This window comes from Talpa occidentalis, unplaced genomic scaffold, assembly GCF_014898055.3.
Source record: "Talpa occidentalis isolate TD23 unplaced genomic scaffold, MPIMG_talOcc4v2.1 talOcc4.17, whole genome shotgun sequence".
Taxonomy (NCBI): domain Eukaryota; kingdom Metazoa; phylum Chordata; class Mammalia; order Eulipotyphla; family Talpidae; genus Talpa; species Talpa occidentalis.
Genome location: NW_023601754.1, coordinates 6773303 through 6799754, shown reverse-complemented (window position 1 = coordinate 6799754; position 26452 = coordinate 6773303). Strand labels below are relative to the sequence as shown.

The 26452-nt window shown below is 48.0% G+C and overlaps 1 protein-coding gene across 1 annotated transcript in view; it reads left to right on the top strand.

Annotated features, from left to right (window-relative positions):
* The window catches only part of RANBP10 (RAN binding protein 10), a 63272-nt gene that overhangs the window by 17942 nt on the left and 18878 nt on the right, over positions 1-26452 (top strand). The window contains exon 3 of the mRNA XM_037515924.2: positions 6307-6359. Within this exon, the coding sequence (XP_037371821.1) occupies positions 6307-6359 (53 nt within the window). The remainder of the gene's footprint in view (positions 1-6306; positions 6360-26452) is intronic.

Here is a 26452-nt window from a genome sequence, read left to right as displayed (position 1 = left end):
GACAGCTTCATAGTGCTGAGACTTATCCCCTTGCACCACCAGGGAGGTCCCTAAAGTTCAGAACTTGACAGAGTACTACTGCTACCCGTCACTCATTGCTGGTGACTGAGAGGGAACCTCAGTCTTTTTGAGTGAATGAAGTGAATTTTCCCTCGTTGGTGATGCCCTAACTTTGTGATTATAAGTCATTTAATCTCATGAAGTCCAGTGTCAGCAAGAGGGGAGAATCGTACGAGGGATGTTGTGGTTGAATTCAGAGCTTACTTACCTGTCCCATAATATACCTTATATCAGCTAGAAGCTGACATTTCCATTGAAGTGTGGCTAGGAGAGAGTTTCAGACTTTGGTGATAAAGTTCTTCACCAGCCTGCAAGTAGATAAACCCTAGGGGTTTCTTGAGTGTCTGTTATATGCCACCACTGCTGTGACTCTGTCCTTTTCCTCTGAGGGCTGGGGGCTCCTTCCTGTAACCCTGCATCCTGAGGTGGGTGGCATTGCATCTGTCCTGTCCACTGTGGCATAAGGCAGAGTGTTGAAGCCTATAAACTGAGGCTTCTCCTGTGCTTGCATGTTTAGGTTGGGGGATTGATCTTTGGGGGTTATTAGTACTGAATAAGCACGTATCGGGATGCTGGGTTCTTTTTTGTTTTGTTTTGTTTTTTGGCTAAAGATGACATCTTTGAACGAAAGGGGAGGTAGGGTCTCCCTGGTGGCACAAAGGGCTCAATCTCAACACTATGAAGCTGTTGGCAGCCTCTGCAGTTTGATCCCCAGCCAGGGAGCTACCCACATGGTGCAGGAGACCACTTCTTCTTCTTTTTTTTTTTTTTTAAATTTATAGAGGCATGTTTATTTGTTTGTTTGTTTGTTTGTTTATACATGCACTGGGTACAGTCAGAAGCCTGGGAGGCACCAGAGCCAGAGCGGGGAGCAGAGCAGGCAGAAGGACTGAAGCACACTGCTGAGGGGAGCAGCGGGCGGCAGGAGAGGTCTGCGCGCCATGTGGGACCCTCCTCGCCGGGGAGCAGCCGGGGATTGAACTGGCGCCGCAGAGGCCGCGGGCAGCTTCACAACCCAGCGCTCAACCGCTGCGCCACCGGGGAGGCCCAGGAGACCACTTCTGACCCGCCCGCTGCTCCCCTCAGCAGTGTATTTCAGTACATCTGCCTTTTCTGCTCCCCACTCTGTCTCTAGTGAGTCCTCCCCCAACCCCCATACCTCTGGCCTATACCCCACCTCTTTTATGCATAAATAAAATAAAATGAAATAAAATAAAAAGGGCAGGTAAAGGTATTTATTGTCTCTTTGCATCCTTAATCCCTCAAGCTTGAAGAGAGGAAAAGACTATATACTAGCAAATGATAGTGGACTTGAACCTTTTATATTTTTTTGAGACAACTGTATTGATATGTATTTTACTGTTATAATAAAATTATGACATGAAATTTACCATTTCAACCATTCTAAGTATTCAGTTCATGGGCGTTAAGGACATTCATGTTGTCGTGCAGCCGTCACCATTCAACTCCAACACTTTTTTAATCTTCTCACACTAAAGCTCCTAACCCGTTAAACAGTAACTCCCTATTCTCCCCTCCCGCTGCACCCTGGTGACCACCATTCTGCTCTCTGTCTAGTGAATTTGGCTACTCCAGGTGGCTTACATAAGTGGACTAATACAGTATTAGTTTTTTTGGACTGACTGACTTCACTTAGCATACATCCTCAAGGTTCATTCATTTTGTAACATTTGTGGAATTTCCTTCCTTCTCAAGTTGTATAAGATTCAGTTGTACGTATAAACTCCATCTCTTTATCCATTCCTCAGTTGACACTTGAGTTGTTTTTACTTTTTTGCTCTTGTGACTGCTGCTGTGAATATGGGTGTATAAATAGCCATTCAAGTCCCTGCTTTCAGTTCTTTTGGGTATGTACTCAGAAGTGGAATTGCTGGATCACGTTGATTCTGTTTAGTTTTTAAATATAGAATTACCATATGATTAACTGCAGCACCGTTTTCCATTCCCGCCATCAGTTCATGAAGATTCCAGTTTTTCTCTATCCTTTCCAATACTTGTAATTTTTGCTTTGTTTTGTGTAATAGTCATCTAAAAGAGAGTGTGAAGTGTTATATCATTGTGATTTGGATCGTATTTCCCTTAGGATAAGTGGTGTTGAACATCTTTTCAAGTGTTTGTTGGACATTGTATCTCTATAGAGAAATATTTACTCAGGTCCTTTGCCCATTTTTTATTATTTTTGTTGTTGAGTTGTAAGAGTTTTCTTAATGTGTTCATTGTGCATCCTTTGTGTATATATATATATTTTTTCAAGATTTGTTTATTATTTATGCATACAAAAGCTGGGGTGCAGGCCAGAGATGTGGGAGGTGAGAGGATTCACCAGAGACAGAGTGGGGAACAGAACAGGCAGACTGGCTGAAATACACTGCTGAGGGGAGCAGTGGGCGAAACAGGGAGGTCTGCTTTGCCATGTGGCTTGCTCCTTGGCTGGCCAGGGATCGAACTTGTGCTGCAGTGACTGGTGATAGCTTAATAGTGCTGTGTCTTTAACCCCTGCACCACCAGGGAAGTCCTAAAATATAATTTTTTTATGTGTTTGTTGACTTTAATGTCTTGCAACTTTGCTGATTTGTCTATTAGCTCTAACTTTTTTTGTGGGAAGTATTTATGGTTTTCTACCTATAGGGTTATGTCTTCTATGAACAGTTTTATTTCTTCCTTTCCAATTATTTCCTTTCTAATTCCTTTCCTTTCCTTCTTTTTTTTTTTTTTTTTTTCCCTAACTGCTTGGGGTAGAACTTCCAATAATACTCTATCGAGCAAAGGTGGCAAAAGTAGGAATCTTTGTTTTGTTCCTGTTCTTAAAGGAAAAGCTTTCAGTCTTTCATCATTGGGTGTGAGGTTAATTGTCGGTTTTCATTTATGACATTTATTATCTTGAGGTAGTTTCGTTTTATTCCTAGTTTGTTGAGTGTTGTTGAACACTGTTAATACCCAATAGAAATTTAACATACCATACATTCACCCATTTGAAGTGTACAATTCAGTGTTCCTTAATATAATCACACATTTCTTTTAGTTTCTTTTTTTTTTTAAGTTCTTCTTTTTTTTTAAATTCAAGCATACAAGAACCAGGGTACAGGTCAGAGGTGCGGGAGGGTGAGAGGACTCACTAGAGACAGAGTGGGGAACGACAGGCAGATGGGCCGAAAACACACTGCTGAGGGGAGCAGCAGGCGAGACGGGAGAGGTCTGCGGCGCCATGTGGGCATCTCTGGGGTGGGCCGGGATCGAACCCGCAGCTGCAGAGGCTGCGGGCAGCTTCACAGTGCTTGTGCTCAACCCACTGTGCCACTGGGGAGGCCCTATTCTTTTAGTTTCTTTCTTCTCTTTGTGTATCTCAGACTGTTTGAATAATAGTTTTCAAGATCATGAAGACTTGCTGGAAGGTGGTAGGCTGCATCTTTTTGATGTCTTGGGAGAGAATTTTGGAAAAGAATTAATATTGCCATGTTTGAAGAGTTGGGACTCATTTCCCTTGAACAGTAAGTTAGCATTATGAGTAAGCAACTTCGGCTCCTGTGTCACTGACGTCTGGAGGTGGCAAGGTACCTCTGTGGTCTTTCTGGCTGCTCTATCTTTAGCTCACCCACTTGGATTCTTCCATTGAGTCTGGGCCTTGTATAGCTCTCAGCATGGCTCCCAGGCCTTCCATCAGTGAAGTACTACTCCACCTGTTGGGCAGAGCATCTATAGGGAGGTATAGAGGGCTAGATGCTAGAGCAGGAAGAGGCTTCCCCTATAGGGAGCCCTAAGCAACTCATGTTTTGGGTATACATGTCTTAGTAGTTCCCCATTCCTGTGGAAGGTTGTAGAACCCGACCCAGTCACTGGTGGATTACCTTGACCCCGTTGGCGTTGGCTGTCATTAGTCCATATCACCCTGGAGCACCTGTGCTGCAAACACATGTTCTCATCTTAGCTTCAGGAAACTTCTGTGCCAGGGATGGGATCACATGTAGCATTGGGCAGAGGCCCAGGCCTCTCTGAACAGGACAGAATGAGTGGTCTGGCTTGCAAGTCAGGGGAATCCCTGACTCTGTTGTACTTGCGCATGCTGGGTTGATGACTGCAGGGCAGTCAGGTTTGTTTGCTGCTTTGTCAGCTGAGGCATTGAAGGGGTGGAGACCAACTTTTGGTTCCTCTGCATGTAAAGTGAAGAAACATTATTTGGGCTGCTCTTTTTCTGGAAAATATTTAGATTTTAATATAATAGGAATCTTTCCAGCAGAATACCCAGCTCTGCTCCTGATGGTCCTTGAAGGTCTCCTTCTGGCAGGAGTCAGCAGGCAGTTTGTGTCTCCAACTCCTTTGAACCATGTTAGTCCCTCTTTGAAGTGCTGTTCCTTGTCCTTCTCTCCTGTCCCTTTCTCCCCTTTCCCTTAACCTCTGCTGACCTACTTATCAGGATCATGTGCTGGGGTGTTTTTTCCTGGTTCCTGCCCAACATGATGTGGGTAGCTGGTTTCAGAGGAAGGCGGGTGGGTCAGAACTTTTCCTTCCAGCCTGGTCCTTTATTTTAGGTGGTAGAGACTGCTGCCCCAGCACCCACTAACTCACCAGGAAGTCTGTTCCCCCAAAGACTATTCCCATGTACCTTCAGTGGGGATATCCCCAAGCAGCCCTTACTCCCACTGGCCTTTGCTTGACCAGCCTGGATATATGGGGAGGAAGCGTGCTCACCCCTGGCTCCTTGTTACTCCACCGTGTTAAAGGTCAGTGGTCCAGCCAGACAGAGAAGGGCAGAGGGGTTTACTGTAGGGACAGGAGCACCAGGTTGTGGGGACGCCGGTAGTCTTCATGTTCCTGGCAGGATTACTTACAAAACAGACAGTAGCTATTGGGATGTAAATGTATAGTCATTTAGAAATGGTCAGAATAAGGTAAGTCTAGGTAGTTACTTTAGAAAACATTTTTTAATTGTGGTAAAATAGGCACAATGTAAAATTTACCTTTTTAGTCATTTTTAAAAAATATTTATTTATGCATACAAGAACTGGGGTAAAGGCCAGAGGTGCGGGGGGTGGTGAGAGGATTCACCAGAGACAGAGTGGGGAACAGAACAGGCGGATTGACTGAAATACACGGCTGAGGGGAGCAGCGGGCGAGTCAGTAGAGGTCTGCTGCGCCTTGTGGGTTGCTGCCTGGCTAGCCAGGGATCGAACTTGTGCTGCAGAGGCTGTGGACCTCTTCATAGGTTGCGTCTTAACCCCTTGCACCAGCAGGGAGGCCCCTTTTTAGTCATTTTTAATTGTACAGCTAGTGGCATTGAGAACATTCACATTGTTACTCAACCATAGAGTTAGACCTCAGCCCTCTTGGCTGGGATTCTCAGTATTTTCAGTTCTTCAGCTACCTGTTATGCTCAAATGTGGTTGATATCAGGTATCATGTGTGGGTTTCTACTCTTTTACTCTTGAATGGTGATGATTTGTTTTTCTTATTTCTAAGTTCTTGGGAAAATACCTCCATTATGTCTTTGCATACTACAAAGATTTAGGCTAAAAAAAAGTGATTAATTTCCTTTTCTCTGTGTTCTTATGACATCTTCGACAGAGTTGCCCAACAAAAACCCCACCTTGCTCTGGGTGACTTAGTTGTTTAGGCACCTGGGGTAGGAGGAGTGACAGGTGGCAGGGACTTCACCTGATACCTGCACTCCATGCACCCCTCCCCCCAGCTCTGGATGTACTGAGAGTCCTCCTGTGAACGTATATAGAGAGCAAGAGTAATCAGTTGTGACCCATTCATGGAAGAACCCCCGTGTGAAGGGTCTTGATGATCCGATACAGTTTCAGCCTGGCTATGCTCTTCCGTGTCCTGGTCCTGGCAGAATGGCTTGTGCCTGTGGGCTTGATCTTGCAGTGCTCTGCTGAGACCTACTTCGGATGGAGCTGCTTACTTTAAACTCTTCTTGGGAATAGATTCTGCTACCTTAACTGTAGCCAGAAACTAAGGGACTGGAAACTTTCCTCTGAAACTAAAGCCAGTGGTTCCTGGTTACAGATACAACCTCCTGTTTCTCCAGCTGTTTTAAAGCATTGAGATCAATTCTGTTAGGAAACCAAAATGTGAAGGTTCTCCAAGAACCACTAACATGTTCTAAAAGAGTTTACATTCATTGCTTTTCCTGTTTTTCTGTGCTTTACCAAGAAATATCTGAGCAGGGAGATACATAATTATTTTTTAACCAAAAGTTTTGTATGTGTGCTTTTTTTGAAGGTACATGGGAATAGGACTCTCAGCTCAAGGCGTCAACATGAACAGACTTCCTGGTGAGTCACTGGTTAAGAGAACATTTGTTATGCTCTCCTGATCCATGCTGTGATGAGAGGCATGGTGACAGCCCGAGGCTGCGGTGGACTTTGTTTGTTGACTGCTTACCCCAGGCCAAACTGTTGGGTGGAGGATCCTGAAAGGTGACCATTGGGCCGGGATGGAGTGGGCTTCCATCCCAAAAATTAATTGGCTAGTGATTGTCATTCGTGGAATTTGAACTGTTTACAGTCAAAACCAAGCGACCTGAGCTTGCTCCCAGTGGGGATACGCCTCGGGAGCCCTTGCTCTCATTGGCCTTTGCTTGACCAGCCTGGATATATGGAGAGGGAGGCTACTGCCCCCCCTGGCTCCCTGTTACTTCACCGTGTTAAAGATCAAAGTCTTGGAGTGGCCTCCCACGTGGAACTTGGTTGAGGCGATTTCTTAATAAATAGAACGTTGTGCAGAAGACTTAGGCTGAAGTCAGCCTCAGATTTGTGGAATGCACTGGACTTTGCAGATTGGCCCTCTGACCACTACTTTCTGCCCAGTGGTTCATGCCCAGTCCTGGACTGGGCACAATTGAGGAGGCAGAAACTTCCCCCATAAGTTGATGGGTTCCAGAAGAAGGTCCTAAATCCATTTGTCCCTTGAGTGGCAGAAGTGACATGGTATAGGCTACCCCGACACTGTCATGGAGGCAGGCAGAGTCCCTGTGGTTTTGTCCTGGCCCTCTTTTCTTTGTGCTTACACACAAAATGCAGCTTTTTCCACGCAGGGAGCAGCACTTCAACCTTAAGCCTTTTCTAACCTGTTTAGTATTGATTGTAGATTTTCCCCTAATCGCTCATTTTAAATACTGAAATTTAGACTTGCTCAAGACCTAACTAGTTGTCAGGAATCTGACTTTTCTTTTGGCTTTGATCTGAGTGAAAACTGACCTTTTGTAAGTAATCAGGATGTGCGTGGCATGTTTGGCCTCTGTGTAGTGTGTGGTTGTGATATTTGTCATACAAGCCCCTGGCCTCAGCTGGCTACATGTGTCTACATTGTCTGTGGCTTTGTCTCTATGAAAAGGCACTTTGAAAAATAATTTCCCATCAAGGGCAAGTTGGTTATTTATCTTTTTACTGCTTTAAATGTGCTCTTTGAACTTTTGCACTGCTCTGGTGGCAGAGAGAAGAGGCATCTCTAGGTTTATTATATAAAAGTAACTTTTAATCTGATATTGAATAATACTTTAAGCAATCCTAAATATTGGTTAAGTAAATTTTTGTTATTCTGTGTAAAGGAATACTATGCAGCCACAAAGAGGAGGTTCTTTTGGTGCTGATTTGGAGCCATATCTAGGATGTACTATTTTTTTTATCGTTTGGTTAGTTTTGTTAATTTATTTTTTATTTTATTAACTCAATTTTTTTTCTTACATCATTGCAGCCCCCATAGTTCTCTCACCACCATATCACCTGTCAGCCATCACCATAGTCCCTTGTATTCTTCCCTTCCCTGTTTTGACTCCTCCTTTGCTGAATGCCTCAGATTTATGGTCAGCTTGCTAGTTTTGCCCTTTTCTTGACCTTTTGTTTGGTTTCTCTGTATTCCACATGTAAGAGATATCATCTGATGTCTATCTTTTTCCTTCTGACTTATTTTGGCTAGTATAATCCCTTCCAGCTTCTAGGATATACTATAAAGTAAAAAATATAAGGCATAGAAAAGTGTAGAATATGCTACCAAATGTGCACACACAATAAAAGAGGGAAAACAAATATCTATATCTGCTTGGCATACTACAGAAAAACTGTAATATTAGCTCTCCCTTGGAAAAGGAAAGGGTGTCCGAGGTTAGGACCAGTAAGGGCATTTTTTTCCTTTGTAAGCTTTTGAATGTTCTCTTTTGTGAATATATTATCTATTTAAAATATATATCAATAAAATTAAAACAAAATAAAACAACAAAAATGCCCCAAATACATCAAGAAGCCCGTATGCCTGACTTTCAGGTGGTCTTGGAATGCAGCCTTTTACCATGTGCTAGGCTTGGTATTCTGAGTTCTACTTGTTCATCCTTTTAGTAAGAACCACTTTTGCGTGGCCCATTGGGTTCACGACCCTTGGAGTGGACCAGATGAGATGCGAGGCTTTCAGGTCTGCCTGGACTGGTCTGGCCCTCTTTGAGATGAGGCCATGTGGAACTGGCCTAGTCTGTTTGCCTTGTTCATAAGACATGACTTTTCACCCCTCTGGTGGTTGGAGGCCAGCTGCTGGTCATGTGCTTTTGACCTTGTTAACGTAACTTTATAGGGAAATCATTTTTGGCCCTTATGAAGTCCAACCCTACCCAGGCTCAGGAGGATGGCTTGTGGAAGGAAGGGCTTGGAGACTGCATGAGGGTCTATTCCCCACATTAGCACATCAGGAGAGTTGGCACCTTTTTATGTCTTTCCTGGTGCATCTCTTTTTTGGCAAGAGAAAGGGGCCTCAGTGTTCTGTGTATTTTGCACCTGTCTTCATTTTTGCTCTGCCTGCCAGTTCGTGAGGCTTTTCCTTCCTGCCATATCTGATCATCTCCCTGATTACTCCTTAAGGAGGAAAGTAGGAATCAGATTGCGTCTAGATAGGGGTTCTCCTGAGGAAGGATGGAAGTTCCTGGCTTTCCTAGTATACTCAGCTGGCTGAATGGCTGGATATACCTAGCATAGGGGAGATAGAAGGGCACAGGGAAGGCACCCCTCTCGGGAATGGTAGGTTTCCCACTCTTCAGCCCAGGACAGGATTTGGAAGACCAGAATGCCCTTTGGTGCTTTCCATTTCCTGTGACCACTTTTTTTTTTTTTTTTGGTGGTGAGCATGCAGTCACCAAAAGCAGAAAGTATCATCCTTCATAAACAGTTGGACCTGAAATAATTAGCGTGTATTTTGGTGGAGAGGTAAGATGGAAGATGATGGCAGGCTCTAGTGCCTTTGTGCTAGCAGCTTCTGCTTTCCCTGAGGTCCTTGGTTGAGCAGAAGGTTATTTGTTTTGATATATGGGTGGGCAGGAGGTGGGGAGAGTAATGCATGGTGATGACTTTAATCTAAGAGGGTCTAGAATTTGAGACTTTGGTGTTAGCTTCAGATGAGTTGTTTGAGGGTGACAGTTTACCGTATTGATAGGTATAGGTGTGTTTGGTAATGTGTAGTGGTTAGGGTGGCTACTGTGGGTGGCTTCATGGTAGTGAAACCTGGCATTGAGGGGTAAATAGGGATTGTCAGGTGGCTATGGGTGGTGGTGCTGTGACTGAAGCCTGTGAGTGGATCCATAGTTGTCTAGTGTGGTGGGATATCTTCCTGGGGATAGTCAGGAGCCAGTGAGCCAGTGGAGTCTTGTGTTCCTCGTCATGGGGCCTGGACTTCTCTTTATTCACAGTGGGTGCTGCAGAGGTATTGCGAGCACAGGCAAATTGTGATCAGATTTACTAATAAGCAACTAGTTCACACTCACTTGGTGAAGAGGGAAAAGGACCAGCGGGAACAAGGCTGGGCTGGGGCTCCTGGGCAGTAAGGACTGTAAGAGCTCAGACATGTTAGGCGACTGCAGGAGGCGGTAGATTATGGTTAAAAAAGAAGTCCTCTTCTTTGTCCTGAAATATTTAACTGGAAGCACTTAATCAGAAGTGGACAGATAAATTTCTAAATGTCTTATGGTTGTGTATGTTGAAATAACTCAGTATATCTGGTTTAGTTAAGAATAATCCTAACAGGCCATCAGGAGGTATTCCTTATTTTCATGGTGTCTATATAGACGACTTTCTATTTGCAAGTTTAGAAAAATTTATCAGTGAATCCATCTGGGCTAGTTGGTCTTTTGGGGAAGATAGTTTTTGAAGATTTTCCTTTCCTCTCTTAATAGCTTGTTCAAATAACTTGTTTCTTTCTTTCTTTTTTTAAAGATTTATTTATTTATGCATACATGAACTGGGGTGTAGGCCAGTGGGGGTGAGAGGATTCACCAGAGACAGAGTAGGGAGCAGAACAGGTGGATCTACTGAAATACACTGCTGAAGGGAGCAGCCGTCAAGACAGGAGAGGTCTTCTGGCCATGTGGGCAGCGCCCTGGCTGGGACCAGTGGCTGGTGATATTATATATGTTTTTATTGTTCATTTACATATCTATTTTACATATTTGTTGCTAGAGGCTAAAAAGAATTTTGAAAATTACGTCAATAGGGTTTTGTGTTGAGCCAGTGGCTTTGGGTTGGAGGATTTAAGCATCTGTGGACCTGATGGCTGGTACTGGGTGTGGGAGACAAAGGGTAGTATTGTGGGGAGTCTCTGAGGGGTTTAAACAGAGGGTGGAAGGGCATACCCTTTTCGAAAGGACGGGTACAAGCAGGTACAAGGCAGTTAAGAGACTCTCAGTGGCTTAGAAAAACATGGAGGTATCTTGGACTGGAGAGATGGGGTGAAGACAGGCTTAAGCCCCATGGGAGGCAGTTCCTCTTCTGGTGGTATGCTTCCAGAATTTTGCTAATAATTTGTTTCATGACTGCCTTCATTGATAAAATGGCCTTCTGGGCCTCCCTGGTGGCGCAAGGGGTTAAGCACCACACTATAAGCAATCCACAGCCTCGGCAACACAAGTTCGATCCCCGGCCAGCCAGGGAGCAACCCACATAGCGCAGCAGACCTGTCCTGTCTCGTCCGCTGCTCCCCTCAACAGTGTATTTCAGTCAGTCTGCCTGTTCTGTTCCCCACTCTGTCTCTGGTGAATCCTCCCACCCCCCGCATTTCTGGCCTATACCCCAGCTCTTGTATGCATCAATAAATAAATCTTTAAAAAAATAATATTTAAAAAAAAAATAAAATGGCTTTCTGGTGGCCATTTTATATCCAAGTCTTAGTGTTACTATAGAAGCAAGTGGGAGAGCATAAGTTGAGCAGCCTTTGTCTGAGACACTTCATAAAAGGTTTCATTTAAGCTTTGGCTTACCTGGCAGCTGCTGCTGCAGTCTTTGACCCTTAGTTCTGTCTTTTGTAATTCCTTGGAAGAGAGGTCTGTGCGGAAGGAGAGGCCTAACAGAGAACTGAGGCCTCTTAGGTCTTATGGTTCCTGATCTGGTCGCACTGACCTGAGAGAGGGTCTCTCTACCCCTTTCTCTCTGAAGTAAGTCCCCCCCCCTTTTTTTTAAAGATTTACTTATTTATACATACAAGAACTGGGGTATAGGCCAGAGGTGTGGGGGGTGAGAGGATTCACTAGAGACAGAGTGGAAAGCAGAACGTGTGGATCTACTGAAATACACTGCCGAGGAGAGCAGTGGGGAGACAGGAGAGGTCTGCTGCGCCATGTGGGTCACCTCCTTGGCCAGGGATCGCACTCGTGCTGCAGGGGTTGCGGACGGCTTCCTAGGCTGTGTCTTAATCCCTTGCGCCTCCAGGGAGGCCCCTGAAGTAAGTCCTTTTGACTGCAGAGGATAGTCTCACTCTCCCTCCCTTTCCTTCTCCATCATGGCCACTTCATTTCTCTGGTTTCTTTTCGGTCTTGCTCCTGATTACACTGATGAGCTCATTGTAGTGAGCGTGGAGGATGTAGAGGCAGTGGAGGCAGTTCTCACCGCCCTTGAGGGGCCCAGAAGACTCTGATGTGTCCTGTGTGTGGTTACCTAAGCTTTGCCAGACCCTGAAAGTGCTGTTAAAGGGCAGTGGGTGGGCCCTCCAGGCTGGAGTACACAACCTTTTCTGTCTCTACTCCATCTGTGAGCCGATCACGCCTCCAGAAACCTCAGCGCTCCGAGGTCTAGCAGACAGTGAACCCACTTGCCTCGAACTGAGGTTATCTTCCTACAGAAACGAATCCTCAAGCGTTTGCTCTCTCTGTTGACTATCACTGTCCACTCTGGCCTCCAGCTAAGACTCTTGAGTGTATTATTCCTGCCCTCCCTCTCCCTCGTCCTCTGGTTCTCCTACTCCCCACGGGTCCTAACTGTCGCCTTTCTCTCGTCCCACTGCCGTTCCCTCTCCATAGGGCTATTCCAGGGGCTCCTGATTGCTCTCTCTGTCCCCTTAGGCCTCTGCTCCCCGCCCCCCGTGTGCACTCCGCCCAGGTGGCAGACTCTGCTGATCCTGCTCAGTCCCTTCCGTCTCCTCTGCCCTCCACACATGCCACACAGCAGCATATCTGTGTGAGGCCCGAACATGCTGCAAACGTCTCCACCTCTACTCCCTGGCAGATGCCCTTCTTACCCCGGGGGTGTCCTTCCTGCTTGTGTCTTCCTGTACGCCCCCACGTCACTCTGCCTGATTTTGTTAACCCTAATCATAGTCTGTGATGACACTTGACACTCTACTGTGTGTGACTCCCTCAAATTTATGCAGCTGTGTCCTCATTGGGTTGTGCTTTCCTTGGGACTCAGACCACATCTTTTTCTCCTCACACTCCCAGACTGAACCCAGCTGCAGATGGTAGCAGAGTGCCTCTTGGGGAAGCTGTGGCGCCAGACTTTCCTGGGCGCATGCGGGCTTGCCCTAGCTTGCATGATCAGAGGTTTCTGTTGGAGGATGTGGAAGTTTTGATGTTTACCTTTTGTAAGGTGTTTTTGGCCTCCTTAAGCATGAAACCAAAGAACAGGTGTGGCCCAAAATAAGAATGACAGAACCCTTGGCTAAATGGCTTGGAAGCAAGGCGGGATGATCTGCGAGCAGGTGAGTTCCTGCAGCCCTGCCCTCCCCTCGGTGAGCTGGCAATGAATGGCAGGGGCTGGGCTCCCTGAGTTGGGGAAGCAGGGAGAAAAAGCCAGGGGTGTAGACAGAGAGTAGGTGTGGACTTCTCCCCAGCTGAGGTGCTTTGAGGGCTGTGAGAGTAGGACCAAACTTCCTTCAGTGTCTTGTACCTCAGACAAGTATGAGACAGTATCTCTGGCTGTCTCATCTGCATCAGAGCTGGGCACTTGATAACCCCCTTCCAGCCACCTGGTGGAGGAGGCAAGTGCTCTGTTGGTGTGGCATATAGTACCCTAACTACAACCCCTCAAAGGTGAAGCCAGGCCCATCAAGGCCTACTGTCCAGGCACCGTTGGAAAAGAAGCAGCAGGAAGAACCTGAAGTGGGGAAAATGCGTCATGAGGCAGATAGATGCACCAGGCAACAAGGCCCTCAGTGGGAGGGATGACCGGGAAACTGTTGCTTTCCTTCCCCAGAGTGGTCATGTTCAAGCGCTCATCTTCCCCTTAGAGCTGACCTCTGAGTGGGCTGTTAGGAGCATCCTCCAGGGAATGTTTGTCTCTTGATCCCGGTAGCTGGCCCTGCTTCTACTGGGTGGGACACGTTCTGCAAACAGCTGATATTTCACATCTGCATGTGCCAGGAACAGCAGATAGCAGAGATCAGGGCAAAACATTGGGGATCTGTGCCAGGTTCACAAGGGCAGAAGTGAGCCCTTGCCATGTGGCAAGCACTGACAAGAAATTCCTCCCTCCCTGTCTTTCTAAGGGTAGATCATGTGCAGTGTAAGGTGTCTGCTGGGCGCAAATACCAGTAGTAGGTGGCTTTGCACAATGGATGTCTTAAAGGTTACTGACACGTAGGTGGATTCCAGTAGTCTGGATGTGCTGTTTGTCTGTACCCGTTAAATAGGGGCAGCTTCTGTCGCACTCCTTGTAAGCTGGGAACCCAGGTTGCTCGTGGCTGATAAGCAGCCTCTACATCCACCATTAGCTATCCCCTCTCTTTGGAGCATCTTTCCCCCCAGGATCTATTGCTTCACAGGTGTCTGCCAAGAGGCTGCTCTGTCCTTCTGTGGGGAAAGCCCTGCTTCTCTGGTATGTCTCCTCCTGGCTCCAGCAGAGGACCAGGGAGCAAACCCCAGCTGCCCTCCTTGACTGTCGGTGCCTTGCAAGCCTCCCCAGTCATTGCTGACTTGAGGCAGGTAAAGGGAAGGAGTCCACTGCTGGGGTTGGCCCTGCAGTTGAAGCTTAATGGGCACCTTCTCACAGCCCTCCCTGGGAGTGGGTGCACCTAGAGATTTTCTGTGGCCACTGTAGCAGCTGCCCAGCACCATGGCTGTGGGAGGATAGGTTGGGGTTTATGTCCCTGCTGCTGCCTGATCCCTGGCTGCCTCTCTCATTCACTCTCTCTTTACCTTTGGGAAATGGCCTGGGTCAGGGGTGGAGTGCAGCTTAGATACTCAGAGACCTTTATCTCTGGCAGCAGTTCATACGGGGCAGTACAGAACTACAGTACCGAACTACAGTGCAGAGGGTGACTGAGCAGTTGGACCCAAGGGCCAGGTAGCCAACACCCTGTTGGTTCACGTGGTGGTTATTGGTGTGGGGCTGCACGACCCCAGGGCCCCTATTGTGAGCTTGTTTTGTGTAAGAGGCTCTCTGCCTCCCTGCATCTGCTCCCTGGGCAGCAGCGCCCTTGGTCCTGTGACTAGCTGAGTGTGTGTTCCTTTCCCTTGGGCCTTTTCCCCACCCACATCAACCTCCCCGACTTACACCTGTGTTGCCCAACATCCTAGGCGGCTTGGCATCTTCTTCAAGTGAGGCAACTCAATGAGACCTGGAGATTATTATTCCTGGGCCTAGGGATTTCTTGTCTATAATATCCTATTTTCTTCCAAATAACAGCTCTCTACTCTCTGTAGCATGGAAGTGAAAAGTCTAGGTTTAAGTCTGTAATTTTCAGGACAAGTTCTTTTTTTTTTTTTTTTAAAGATTTATTTATTTATGCAAGCACTGGGGGGTACAGGGCAGAGGTGCAGGAGGGTGAGAGAATTCACCAGAGAGAGAGCAGGGAGCAGAACAGGCAGAAGGACCGAAATACACTGCTGAGGGGAGCAGCGGGTGAGACAGAAGAGGTCTGCCGCATCATGTGGGTTTCTCCCTGGCGGGCCGGATATCGAACCGGCGCTGCAGAGGCTGCGGACAGCATCACAGCGCTGCACTCAACCTGCTGCGCCACCAGGGAGGCACAGGACAAATTAAGTTCTTTGAGATAAGAGACTTCATTGACAGCAGAAGGGCTAGTTCTGAAACCTGGGTTTTCTGTCTCTGAAAACAGAGATTCTCAAATGTCCTCTGGTGTGGCTGGTGACTGAGGCCATATCAGAATGGAGCTGAGTTTGGGGACCAGTTACCGCGCAACTCCTTGCCTCCCTGGTGCTCTGCAGAGGCGCGTGTTTCCAGGATCCGGGGAGGACTGACCCTCCTTTTCATCAGGGTCTTGTGCGTACCCTTCTCTCGGATCCAGTGACAGACCCAGCTTGTCCTGTGGGAGCCGCAGTGTAGGTGGGTAGTCCCACCAGATGTACCAGCTGCAATTTGAGCCACGTTCCAGCAGACCCAGCTAGTGCCATCCTGGCTGTCCTGGGCCTCTCCTGGACATCAGTCTTTTCGGGGGTCAAGGAGGAGTCTGACCTGTGGAAGACCCCTTTTTATGCAGGTGCACAGAACGTCCTCACCCTGTCGTGGCTTCTAGCTGTCCCCTGACTTGAGCCCTGCAGGTTTAAGACCCACTGGTGTCAGCCCCAGTGTCAGCCAGCTACCTGCAGGGTGCCTTTTCCTCTGCCCTATTGCCTTGGCTCCTATGCTGAGCTACTGTGAAGAGAAGACCCCAGGGTGCTCCCTACCCCTGTGGCTGGGGGCTGCCAAAGGTATTGCTGTAGGCTTGTGTCGCTCTTGTTCGTTGGTCCCCAGGTTCTTGAGTACACAGTGCAATAGCCCTAAAAGGCCTTCTCTGATGCCAGCAGATACCTTTTACTGAATGAACAAATCGCTTTTTTTTCCTATTATCCCTTGTTAAGCTGCTCCAGGCATTGGGTCCTGTCAGGTGTGGGTTGTTTTTTTGTTTTTGTATTTGTTTTTAATATTCAGTTACCTCCATTTCATCATATATTTTTATTTTTTTTAAAGATTTATTCATGCATATATGAACTGGGGTACAGGCCAGAGGTGTGGGGGGGTGAGAGGATTCACCAGAGACAGAGTGGGGAACAGAACAGGCAGATTGACTAAAATACACTGGCTGCTGAGGGGAGCAGCGGGTGAGACAGGAGAGGTCTGCTGCGCCATGTGGGTTGCTATCTGTGCCTCAGTGGCTACAGATAGCTTCATAGGCTGCTTCTTAACCCCCTGTGCCACCAGGTAGGCCCCCCCCTCCGTCAGGTTTTTTTAAAGATATTTGAAGTTATGGGAAAAGCTTCTCTCCGATGCATTTCTGGGAAGGGATGACTCTGAGAAGCAGCCTGTGGGGTCCTCCAGGGCAAATATGCTCTCCACAGCAGTCGGGCTCAGGAAACTTCCTTGCCAACCCATCCCAGTACCTTCCCTCCATAGCCAGTCTCAAGAGTGACATTCTGAGCCAAGTGCTCTGAGGGCCAGGTGGCCTCCCCAGGAAACTGGGGGACAGTTAAGAGTGGAGCTGCCGTTTCTGTGCTGTTAGGAGAGGTGGGTGGTGACCAACTCCACCCCTGCCTGTTCTCTCAGCTTCGAAGGGAGCAGGAAGTCTGTTGCACCCAGATTTGCCCACTGAGCTGGGGTTAGAGAGAGAGAGAGAGAGAGAGAGAGAGAGAGAGAAGGGAAACTTGAGTGCTTCCTGTGGGCTCATGTTCCCCTAGATTCTCATTTAGTCTAGGGAACTCAGAGGGGCTAAAAAGTGACAGAATTGAGATTCAAACCCAAGTCTCTGGCCTCAAAGTTCAGTGAGGTGACCCGGACACATCTGTGGGGGAGATGTGGCTATTTTGGTGATATTTCCAGCCCAGCTCTAGCTCAGCCTAACTTTGTGAGTGGGCATGGGCTGGGCTGTGCTAACATGCCAGTGATCCAGAACTTGGCAGTAGGCGTTCTCTCCATTCCAGCAACCCTGGGTCTGAGGCCCTTGATGTGTCCAGGCAACTAGGAGTGGCATGGGGTGGCCTCCCCTCGTGCTGGAGTCCCTGGCACTCCCCCTGGGGAGTTTCCTACCAGTAGGGCTCTGTGAAGGGGGATGTAGTGTCAGGAATGCTAAGATGATGAACCATTTCCTTGTCCACCCCCACACTCTGGGCCAGGGACTTCCGCTCTGAGTGAATGATGGAGGGAAAGCAGATGGTGCCAGGGCAGCCGAACTGGGCACTTGGGGCCTCCTGGCCTGAATGTGGCTTTGCTTCTTGCAGCCCTAGCATCTGATAGTTGTCTAACATGGCGGGGGATAGGCTTTTTTGTGTGGGTGCCAGGCTAGCTACCCATCCGTTCTCTCTGGGAGTGACAGGAATTAGTTTCTTTGGGGAGGAACAAATTCTTAGTTGAGTGGCACTCTGTCATAGTGCTGTCCCCATTTTCTGACCCAGGGCCACGTGGACCTGACTCCCCACAGGGTCTGACCCAGGCAGCTGTGCCTCTTGTTTTCTTCTGGCCTCAACTCCCATAACCTTCTGAGACAGCTGACTTGTGTCGAGGGTGACAGATCTCATTCCTGGGTTTATCACCCTTGCCTCATACCAGACCCACCCAGAGAGGATGGCTGTTCGTGTTGCCTGGGTGCTGCTTAGAAAGTTGCTGACTTTGGTTCTAGGGTAGGAGCAGGGAATGAGGGTGAGGTCGCATTCTGAGGTGGAGGGTGGCGTGACTGGAGTGGGTGGTCATAGCTGCTGGACCCTCTTGATGGGAAGGGGGACTAGAGCCATGGAACTGGCAGGAATGTTTGCATCACCCATCCTGTTGCATAGATGAGGAAGCTAAGACACAGAGGGGCTAGATGCCCAGGGTGGGTGGGCAGGCCCAGCCCTAGTGCCAACTCTGCAACCTGACTGCACGTCCCTTTCCAGGGCCCAGAAGTGGCTACAGTATTAGCCTGTATAAGTGGAGGGATGATGCAAGCAGACAGCTCTAATTGCTTTTCTTGTCTTTAAAAAAAAAAAAGGAAATTATGAACTCGAAACTCCGTCAAGCCCCAGCATTGCCCACAGGCAATTTCACACCGTGGTGTCACCCAGTGAAAGATTCCTGCCAGACTGTGACTGCATTTCCCTTTACATTTCAACAAACACTTCTAGGTATTATTCACAGTGAGCAAAAAGATGCTTATTGTGGCCCCTTTAGTCTGAGAAGTCTGCTTGCTTAGGGGAGAGAAACCTGTTTCTATCCACTTGGTCCAGCACTTGTCAGGCAGGGCAAACAGGGGTGCCAGGTCTTGGGGACTCAAAAGCTATCCAGAATTCTCTCTCCTTCCCCCCCCGCCCCCCTTTCTGCCTGCCCTGCCTTCCTGTCCTACTGGCTTTCTAGGTGAGGTTGGAACAATGGCATCCAAGAGCTTTGGGACCTGCTTTCCTCCCAGCAACTTTGTAGAAAAATTCCAGAAAGAGTTCTGATTGGTTCTGCTTGGGTCAGCCCAGCCTGGAGGAGCAGCAGCTGTAGGTTTAGCAGTCCCTGCTGGAACTGTTCGGGGGAAAGGATGTCCTGAGCTAATCCCATGCAGGCGTTGTGGACGCCACCCCCACTGCAGACCAAAGCCATCAGGACATTGGGAAAGACAAATCCCCTCACCACCAAAGGGAGGGTGGCTGGGACCTGAGGGTGGAGTTAAGCAGCCAGGTGTGGTATAAAACCAAACACGTGGGCCTTGGGGGTTCCCTTTTGGCTCTCCCCGAGCTCGCGGCTCTCGGCCAGCTCTCAGAGTACCGTTGGGTTTCCAGGTCGGCGGATCGGGTAGGACGCATTTAAGATTTTATTTCCCTATTTTCTCCCTGAGTTGTACATTTCCTCATTTCCCCTTCCCTTGTAAATAAACCTTTTATTAACCTTTTTTGTGTGCATGCAGTGGAGTATTAATAAGTCCCTTTAAAGCGCACGGGTGAGGACCCACAGCCAGGCAACCTGTTTTATATCGGGGCTGCTCTGTAACAGAACCACAGGGTGGGCACAGAAGAGCTATTTTTTAAGAGGTGAATGCTATCACCCAAAGAAGGGGGCTGGCAGGTAACCCTTGATTCTCCTCTTTATTCTTGCAGCCTTGGGTGGGAGTGGGGATGCCAAAAGACTGCGTCTCTCCCTTCTCAAAGTCAGCAGGCCAGCCAGACACCAAACGGAAGCGTGTTGGTCAGGCCCGCCACGCCTAGGGTAACCTGTTCGTGGTTACCTGAATTTCTTCTGATGGAGCCGAGTCTTGAGGGACTCATGCAATGATTTTGCTACTCTATTTTCAGAGCATCTTATTTTTCTCTCTGCCCCACATTAAAAGTGGCTTACCTGGAGGGCTTTCAGCAAGCATTACCTTCTCTGCCTGTCTCCTCCTCACCCCGCCGTGGGAATGTAGGCAATCTACCAAGCATGGGTATCGGGTTTGGCACCTCAGGAAGGAGGAGGATGTGGCTTCATCCACCCACCTACGTGGTGGACAACTGAGTGTGTCTCAGGAAAAGAGTTTCTGAGAGCGGTGTCTGCAGGGCCCCCGACCTTCACGTAGCCTCTCAGTACCTCATCCTCCTTGCCCTTCAGGTGGCGATTACCCTAACTGCTGACTGGTTTGGAGACTTGGGACTTTTCTGACAAGTAGGTCTTACAGGTAGGGCCCTTTGACAAACATGTCTAACTGCCCACCACCCCCGAAAGAAAAACCCATTTTATCGAGAAGGGAACTGAGATCTGAGGAGGCGAGTGCTTCCCAGGGTCTGTCATCTTGGAAGGACAATGTGACCAGGACCAGATTGCGGGGACCCTTCAGGCCACACTGGCTTTCCTGGCACTACAGCCGTGGTGTCTCATTTGAACAGAAGCCAAGCCACCCCTGGTGGCACCCTAGCTTGAGACTGACAACAACAAACAGACTTACTCTAAAGTGTGCAGTGGCTGCCAGGCCTTGACCTTACAGTTTTCCTCTTGTCTGCCCCACTCTCCAGAATGGCATTGGTGGTACCAGCTACTGTCTGCTATTAAACTTTTCAAGCCCTAGGGAGAGATTTTGTTAAGGGTGGGTTAGTTGAATCTATGTAGAGTACCAACTTTGTGCCCTTTAATATCTTCTCACCTATCTTGGGCTTCAAGTGCCTTTCTCTTGTTTGTTCTTACCTTTCTAGACCTTAACTAGCCTGCCATTTTTTCGTAAGGGAAAAATGGAAAGCCACTGTGTCAGCACAGCACAGTAAGAAAATCCTCCAGTGACTGCATTTTAAGTTTTCTGTCTATACCACTGTTTAGTGAGTGTTCCCCATCATGACCTTGCCATATCTGGGAGGAGCATAAAGTCACCCCACCTGCGTCATTTAGCCACCTGCCTGCTTAGTGTCTAACAAGGCAAACTTAATGTGTTCAGAAGATTTGTTTCTTCTGGCCATCTTCCTGTCTCTTAGTAAATGGTACCACTGTCTATCCGCTTTTCCATGACAAAAACGTGGGAATCACCTTTATTTCCTCTTATACCATCAGTGAATCCTGTTGACTCTGCTCAGGGTATTCCCTAAGTCTCCCTCACCTGTAGCTCCACTAGCCAGCGTTCCCTTTCTCACACCTGCTGAGTTCATTCCCTTTACCCCAAAGGTTCTTCCTTTATGTCTTGTCAAGCAGACCTCTGCCTTAGGGGTCACCCTCAACAGGACTAACTTGACTATTCCATCTTGAGCAATCCCCACCCTTACCTCTATTTCTAGCCCTATCATTTGGCTTTGGCCCCCACGTTTGGCATCCCGATGTGACTGTCTGGGGAGGCCCACCAAGGTCGATGATGACAAAATAAAGGCATCAATCGAGTCAAACCCACATTCCACGGCACAAACAATTACAGAAACCCTGAACACCCATCACTGAAGCATTCATGACCATCTAAAAGGCTGGGATATGTAAACAAGCTCGATATTACTATGTAAGGTTACATAATCTTACTTTAAAAAAAAAGATTTATTTCATTTATAATGCATACAAGAACTGGGATGCAGGCCAGAGGTGCAGGGGCATGAGCTGACACCATTTGGGTTAGCTCCCTGTCTGGGGATCGAACTCATGCCACAGTGGCTGGTAATAGCTTGATAGCGCTGAGACTTTAACCCCTGCACCACCAGGGAGGCCCTGTAAAGTTACGTTTTCACAGGTAGCGTGTCTCGGGATTAGACTTGGACATCTTTGGAAGGTCTTATTTAGAGTATCTACCACAGGCATTGTAAACTTTCTTCCTTTGGGCAGATCTGTCTCAGTAAGTCCTCATTGAGGTGATGGTGAACCTGAAATACATACATACATACATAATAAGATAAATAAAGATAAATAAAGATTTTTATTGAGCTCTTTAGGTTTTCTAAAATATTTAAAATCCATATTTCATTTTATAGCTGGAGCTAAAATCTTAACTTTCTATGGTAGTTTGTCAAAATAATTATATTTTATATGATTATTTATATAAGCTATATAAATAATTATAAACCTTATTTTTTGAAGAAAAGTATTCAAATCCTTAAATTTTTATTTGAAAATGTAAACCTCTGTTGTTTTGGTGATAAACTCCCATTACATTAGGACAAAAATATCTCCTAAATATCCTTGAGTTACTGACTAAATAGGAAATCGTTCTTCCGGGTGATTTCACCAGCTTTGATAAATCAAATGGTCATGTTATTATTGTATTTTCTAGAGTACTACTGCTTCAGTTTGAGAAATCCAAAAAAGAAAGAAAGAAAAAATTTCCAGCTCTTTTTTTTTTTTTTTTTTTTTAATTTCCAGCTCTTACCATGTACCTTCTAGCAGTAAATTCTGTATAAAAGAGCTGGTCGCCATCGGTATCACCTGCACACACCTGTTCCGCCTTTCATACTCCTGATTCCCTGTGCATGGGGGAGCTGGTGATGAGGTCATGTGACCCTTGCCCCAAGGGGCTCTCGTCCTTGGACTAGGACAGTCCCAGGAATAGTAAATGGTGATTAAAGAGGCAGCAGGGAACGGGCCATTAGGATGGATCAGGGACATGGGCAGTGTGCGAGGAAAAGGATGTTATGGAAAACAAGGGGCAAGCTCTGAGAGTGGCTCACAAAGTGTTGACAAAGGGGAGAGCCTGATGGGCATCAGCAACAATGGCATAATTCTGGAAGAGCAAGCAACCCTCGTGTAGGATTCTTTGGGGAGGGCTGGAATGGGCAGTGGCTTTGCTGGACAGTGTTCCGCTTTAGCCACAGGGCCTCAGGAGGTGGTGAATAGTGGCACTGGCTTTAGCAAGGGCTGTGCTGGTCAGGCAACACTGAAGCAAACCCCACTCTGTCCCTGGTATCTCAGACAAGAGGCACTGTGATGGCTGAGTCTTCTTCTAGGGCTGGGTCTGGATCTTGTGCCATTGCTGGCCTGATGGCCCCTGGACTCACTGCAGGATGGAGATCCCAACACTCTGGATCCCTGAAAACAGTACATTCAACTACTCCCTTCTGGCGACAGGTAGAGACTTGGGGATGGTTTCATTGGCAAGGTGGTGAGACAGATCTGTGGCAAGAAAGATACGGATTTTGGAATCTGAAGAGGTGGGTTCAGAGCCCAGCTCAGGTACTTCTCAGCTGAGTGGACTGGTTAGCAAACCCCCCCCACCACCCCGTTTCTTGGTGAGGCAGAGGTAGCAGTACCTGTCGTGCCAAATACATAGGCTCCTTATGGCACTCCCCTAACAGGTTGCCACATCGTCAGGAACAGTGTCACATGCAGAAAGTCCCTAGACTCCTTCTGAGGACTCGGGGAGGGTAGGACTGCTGTCACTAGGGTGGCCGGTGGAGGTGCAGCCTGAGCCCAGGGAAACTGGTGGGCGTGCCTGGGGCCACCAAGCACAGGCTGAACCAAACCCGGAGAGGGGGTTGTCGCGTCACTCCCTGCTGCTGTCCACCACTCTCCATCTGTGGTCTTCTCTTGACTAGGGGAGCAGCTGCCGCTGCCAGGAGCCAGGGCCCCTTGCATTGAAGCCTGAGGAGAGGGTTTGCCGGTGTTAGCCTCATTAGCCTGCCGCCTGGTGTGGGAATGGGCTTCACTGTGCCCAAGAAGAGCCATTTTCCTGCGATCAGATGATCTCTGTGCCCACCAGCAATAAAAATGCCCCTACGTACCCTGGGCTTAGTGGACACGGAAGCTGGTAGATGCCAGAACAGCATTTCCCCCCTAAGCCAGGCAGCCTGGAGAACTGAACAGTTTGGCCCTAGGTCTAGACCATGACCCTTCTGCCAAGTCCCATGCTAGCATCCTGCTGTGGTGGGGTGGGGAGATGCAGGAGGCGAGCAGCGGGGCTCTGAGCCTGCATCCATCCTATGAGGCATTCAGCTTTGGCCTGTTCCCTACTGGGAGCTGTGGGGAATCTGTTTAACAGGAGCATTCCTGGGTGAAAAGACATGAACACTCAGGGTCCGACAGAGCCTGGGACAGGTGCTGTGGCCATGAGGGGCAGCTTACCTTTGAACAGGACAGAGTTTATTATTTTTTTTAAGATGATTTTTTTTTTTTTTTTTTAGCGTAGAAGAATTGGGATGTAGGCCAGAGGTGTGGAGGGAGGGGTGAGCAGATTCACCAGGGACAGTGGGGCGCAGAACAGGTGGATGTACTGAAACACTTTGCTAAGGGGTGCAGTGGGCGAGACAGGAGACGTCTGCTGCGCCATATGTGGGTTAGCTTCCTGGCTGGGGACTGAACTCAGGCCACAGTGGTGATAGCAGAGACTTAACCCCCCCTAGGCCACCAGGGAGACCCACAGGTACTTGCAAAACACATGAAAAGGACAGAGTTTAGATTCCAGGGTTGAGTCAGCGCCTCCTCTCCAGTGATGACCTCTGTCTCCCTTCCTAACTCTTGGCACTGTCACCCGTTTTTTCTGATTCCCACACATTTTGCTTAAGGCCTGCCCATCGCCGGCCATCCTCACCCCGCCACCACACACACAGGTGCTCTGGAAACCCTGTCCTCCTTCCTGAGTCACTTAGACCCTTGAGCATCCTGCTGAATGAACTTTCTTTCCTAGAGGAGAGCTGCCCGACCCCGCCATGGCTGAGGGGTCTGCTCAAGTGTGTTGACGTGCACATCCTGCTCAGATCCCAAGGAGGCAGCAGAAGCTGAGGGAGCTGCTTAGAGGAGCTGCTTTGGGGAGTAGAGATGCCTGCCAGCCTGGTGGGCTCCATTCCTCCCCTTGGCTAGGTAGACAGGCCCCTCCGCAGCCCTCCGCCTCCTGTCCCACCTTCACCTGTATTCTCCCTCCTGGATTGACCTTAGCTCTTGTCCCCATGTAAAACCTTGGTACACTTCAGAGGTCTCCCTTCCGCTCTCACCATTTCTGTTCATCTTTGTATTAGATGTCCAAGTCAGTGCCATGAGGCAGGAAAAAGAAATGAAAGGTGTGCAGGTGGGGAAGAAAGAAAGAAAACTGTCTTCATTCCCAGACAATGTGTAAAACTCCCATTCTTCACAGAGGTTATCAGAGCTAATTGATGAGTTTAACAACTCAGCAGCATAGCAGCTGAATATATAAATATCAAACATATGTATTATTTAAGTTTCATTAAGATAGCATTTATATACCACAGAGTCCACCTGTTTCTTATTTTTTTCTCTCTTTTTTTTTTTTTAAAGATTTATTTATACAAGCACTGGGTACAGTCAGAAGCACGGGAGGGCGAGAGAATTCACCAGAGTCAGAGCGGAGAGCAGAGCAGAGCAGGCAGACTGACGAAATGCACTGCTGAGGGGAGCAGCGGGCAGCAGGAGAGGTCTGCGCGCCATGTGGGACCCTGACCCGGTGGCCGGGGATCGAACCGGCACTGCAGAGGCTGCGGGCAGTTCGCAACCCAGCGCTCAACCGCTGCGCCACCGGGGAGGCCCCAGAGTCCACCCGTGTAAAGTGTACAGCTCAATGTTTTTTAGTTTCTTTATGGAGTTGGATAGCCATCATGATAATCTAATCTTAGAACATTTCATGACCCCGAAAAGAAACCTTAACTCCATCCTTCCACCCTGAAATTGAAATACTTAGAGAGAAACGTGTCAAAAAATTGGTGAGGAAAATTAAAGACCTAAATAAATGGAGAAGTAAGTCATGCTCATGGATTGGAATAATCAATGTTGTTAGGCATTTTTATTCTCTCTAAATTGATCTTTCTAGATTTAACAAAATCTCAATCAAAGTCCATCAGGCATGGGCTTCCTGGTTGCGCAAGGGGTTAAGACACAATCTATGAAGCTATCCGCAGCCACTGCAGCATCAGTTTGATCCCCGGACAGGGAGCTACCCACATGGCACAGCAGACTTCTTCTGTTGCGCCCGTTGCTACCCTATGCAGTGTATTTCAGTCAGTCTGCCTATTCTGTTCCCCACTCTGTCTCTGGTGAATCCTCCCCCCCGCCACACCTCTGGCCTGTACCCCAGTTCTGGTATGCATAAATAAATAAAAATAAAAAAAGTCCATCAGGCCTTTGAAAGACACTGTTAAGAAAATAAAAAAGACAAGTCATAGGCTGGGAGGAAATATTTGCAAAACACTTAAAAAATATATATATTTTTAAAAAAGATTTATTTATTTATGCATACAAGAGCTGGAATCCAGGTCAGAGGTGTGGGTGGGATGGGGTGAAAGGATTCACCAGAGACAGAGTGGGGAGCAGAACAGGCAGATCTACTGAAATCCACTGCTAGGGGGAGCAGCAGGTGAGACAGGAGAGGTCTGCTGCACTGTGTTGGTTAGCTCTCTGGCCGGGGATCAAACTCGTGCTGCAGAGTCTGGCAATAGCTTCATAGTGCTGAGATTTAACCCCTTGTTCCCCCAGGGAAGCCCCAAAATACATGAAAAGTATTTATATCCAAAATGTATTTAGGGGCCTCCCCGCTGGCGCAGCGGTTGAGCGCTGGGTTGCGAAGCTGCCCGCGGCCTCTGCGGCACCGGTTCAATCCCCGGCTGCTCCCCGGCCACCGGAGGAGGGTCCCACATGGCGTGCAGACCTCTCCTGCCTCCTGCTGCTCCCCTCAGCAGTGTACTTCAGTCCTTCTGCCTGCTCTGCTCCCCGCTCTGGCTCTGGTGAATCCTCTCACCCTCCCGCACTTCTGACTGTACCCAGTGCTTGTATAAATAAATAAATAAATAAAAATTAATCTTAAAAAAATATATTTAAAAAAAACATTTAAGAAGTTGTTTCCATTTTTTAAAAAAAAAAATGTA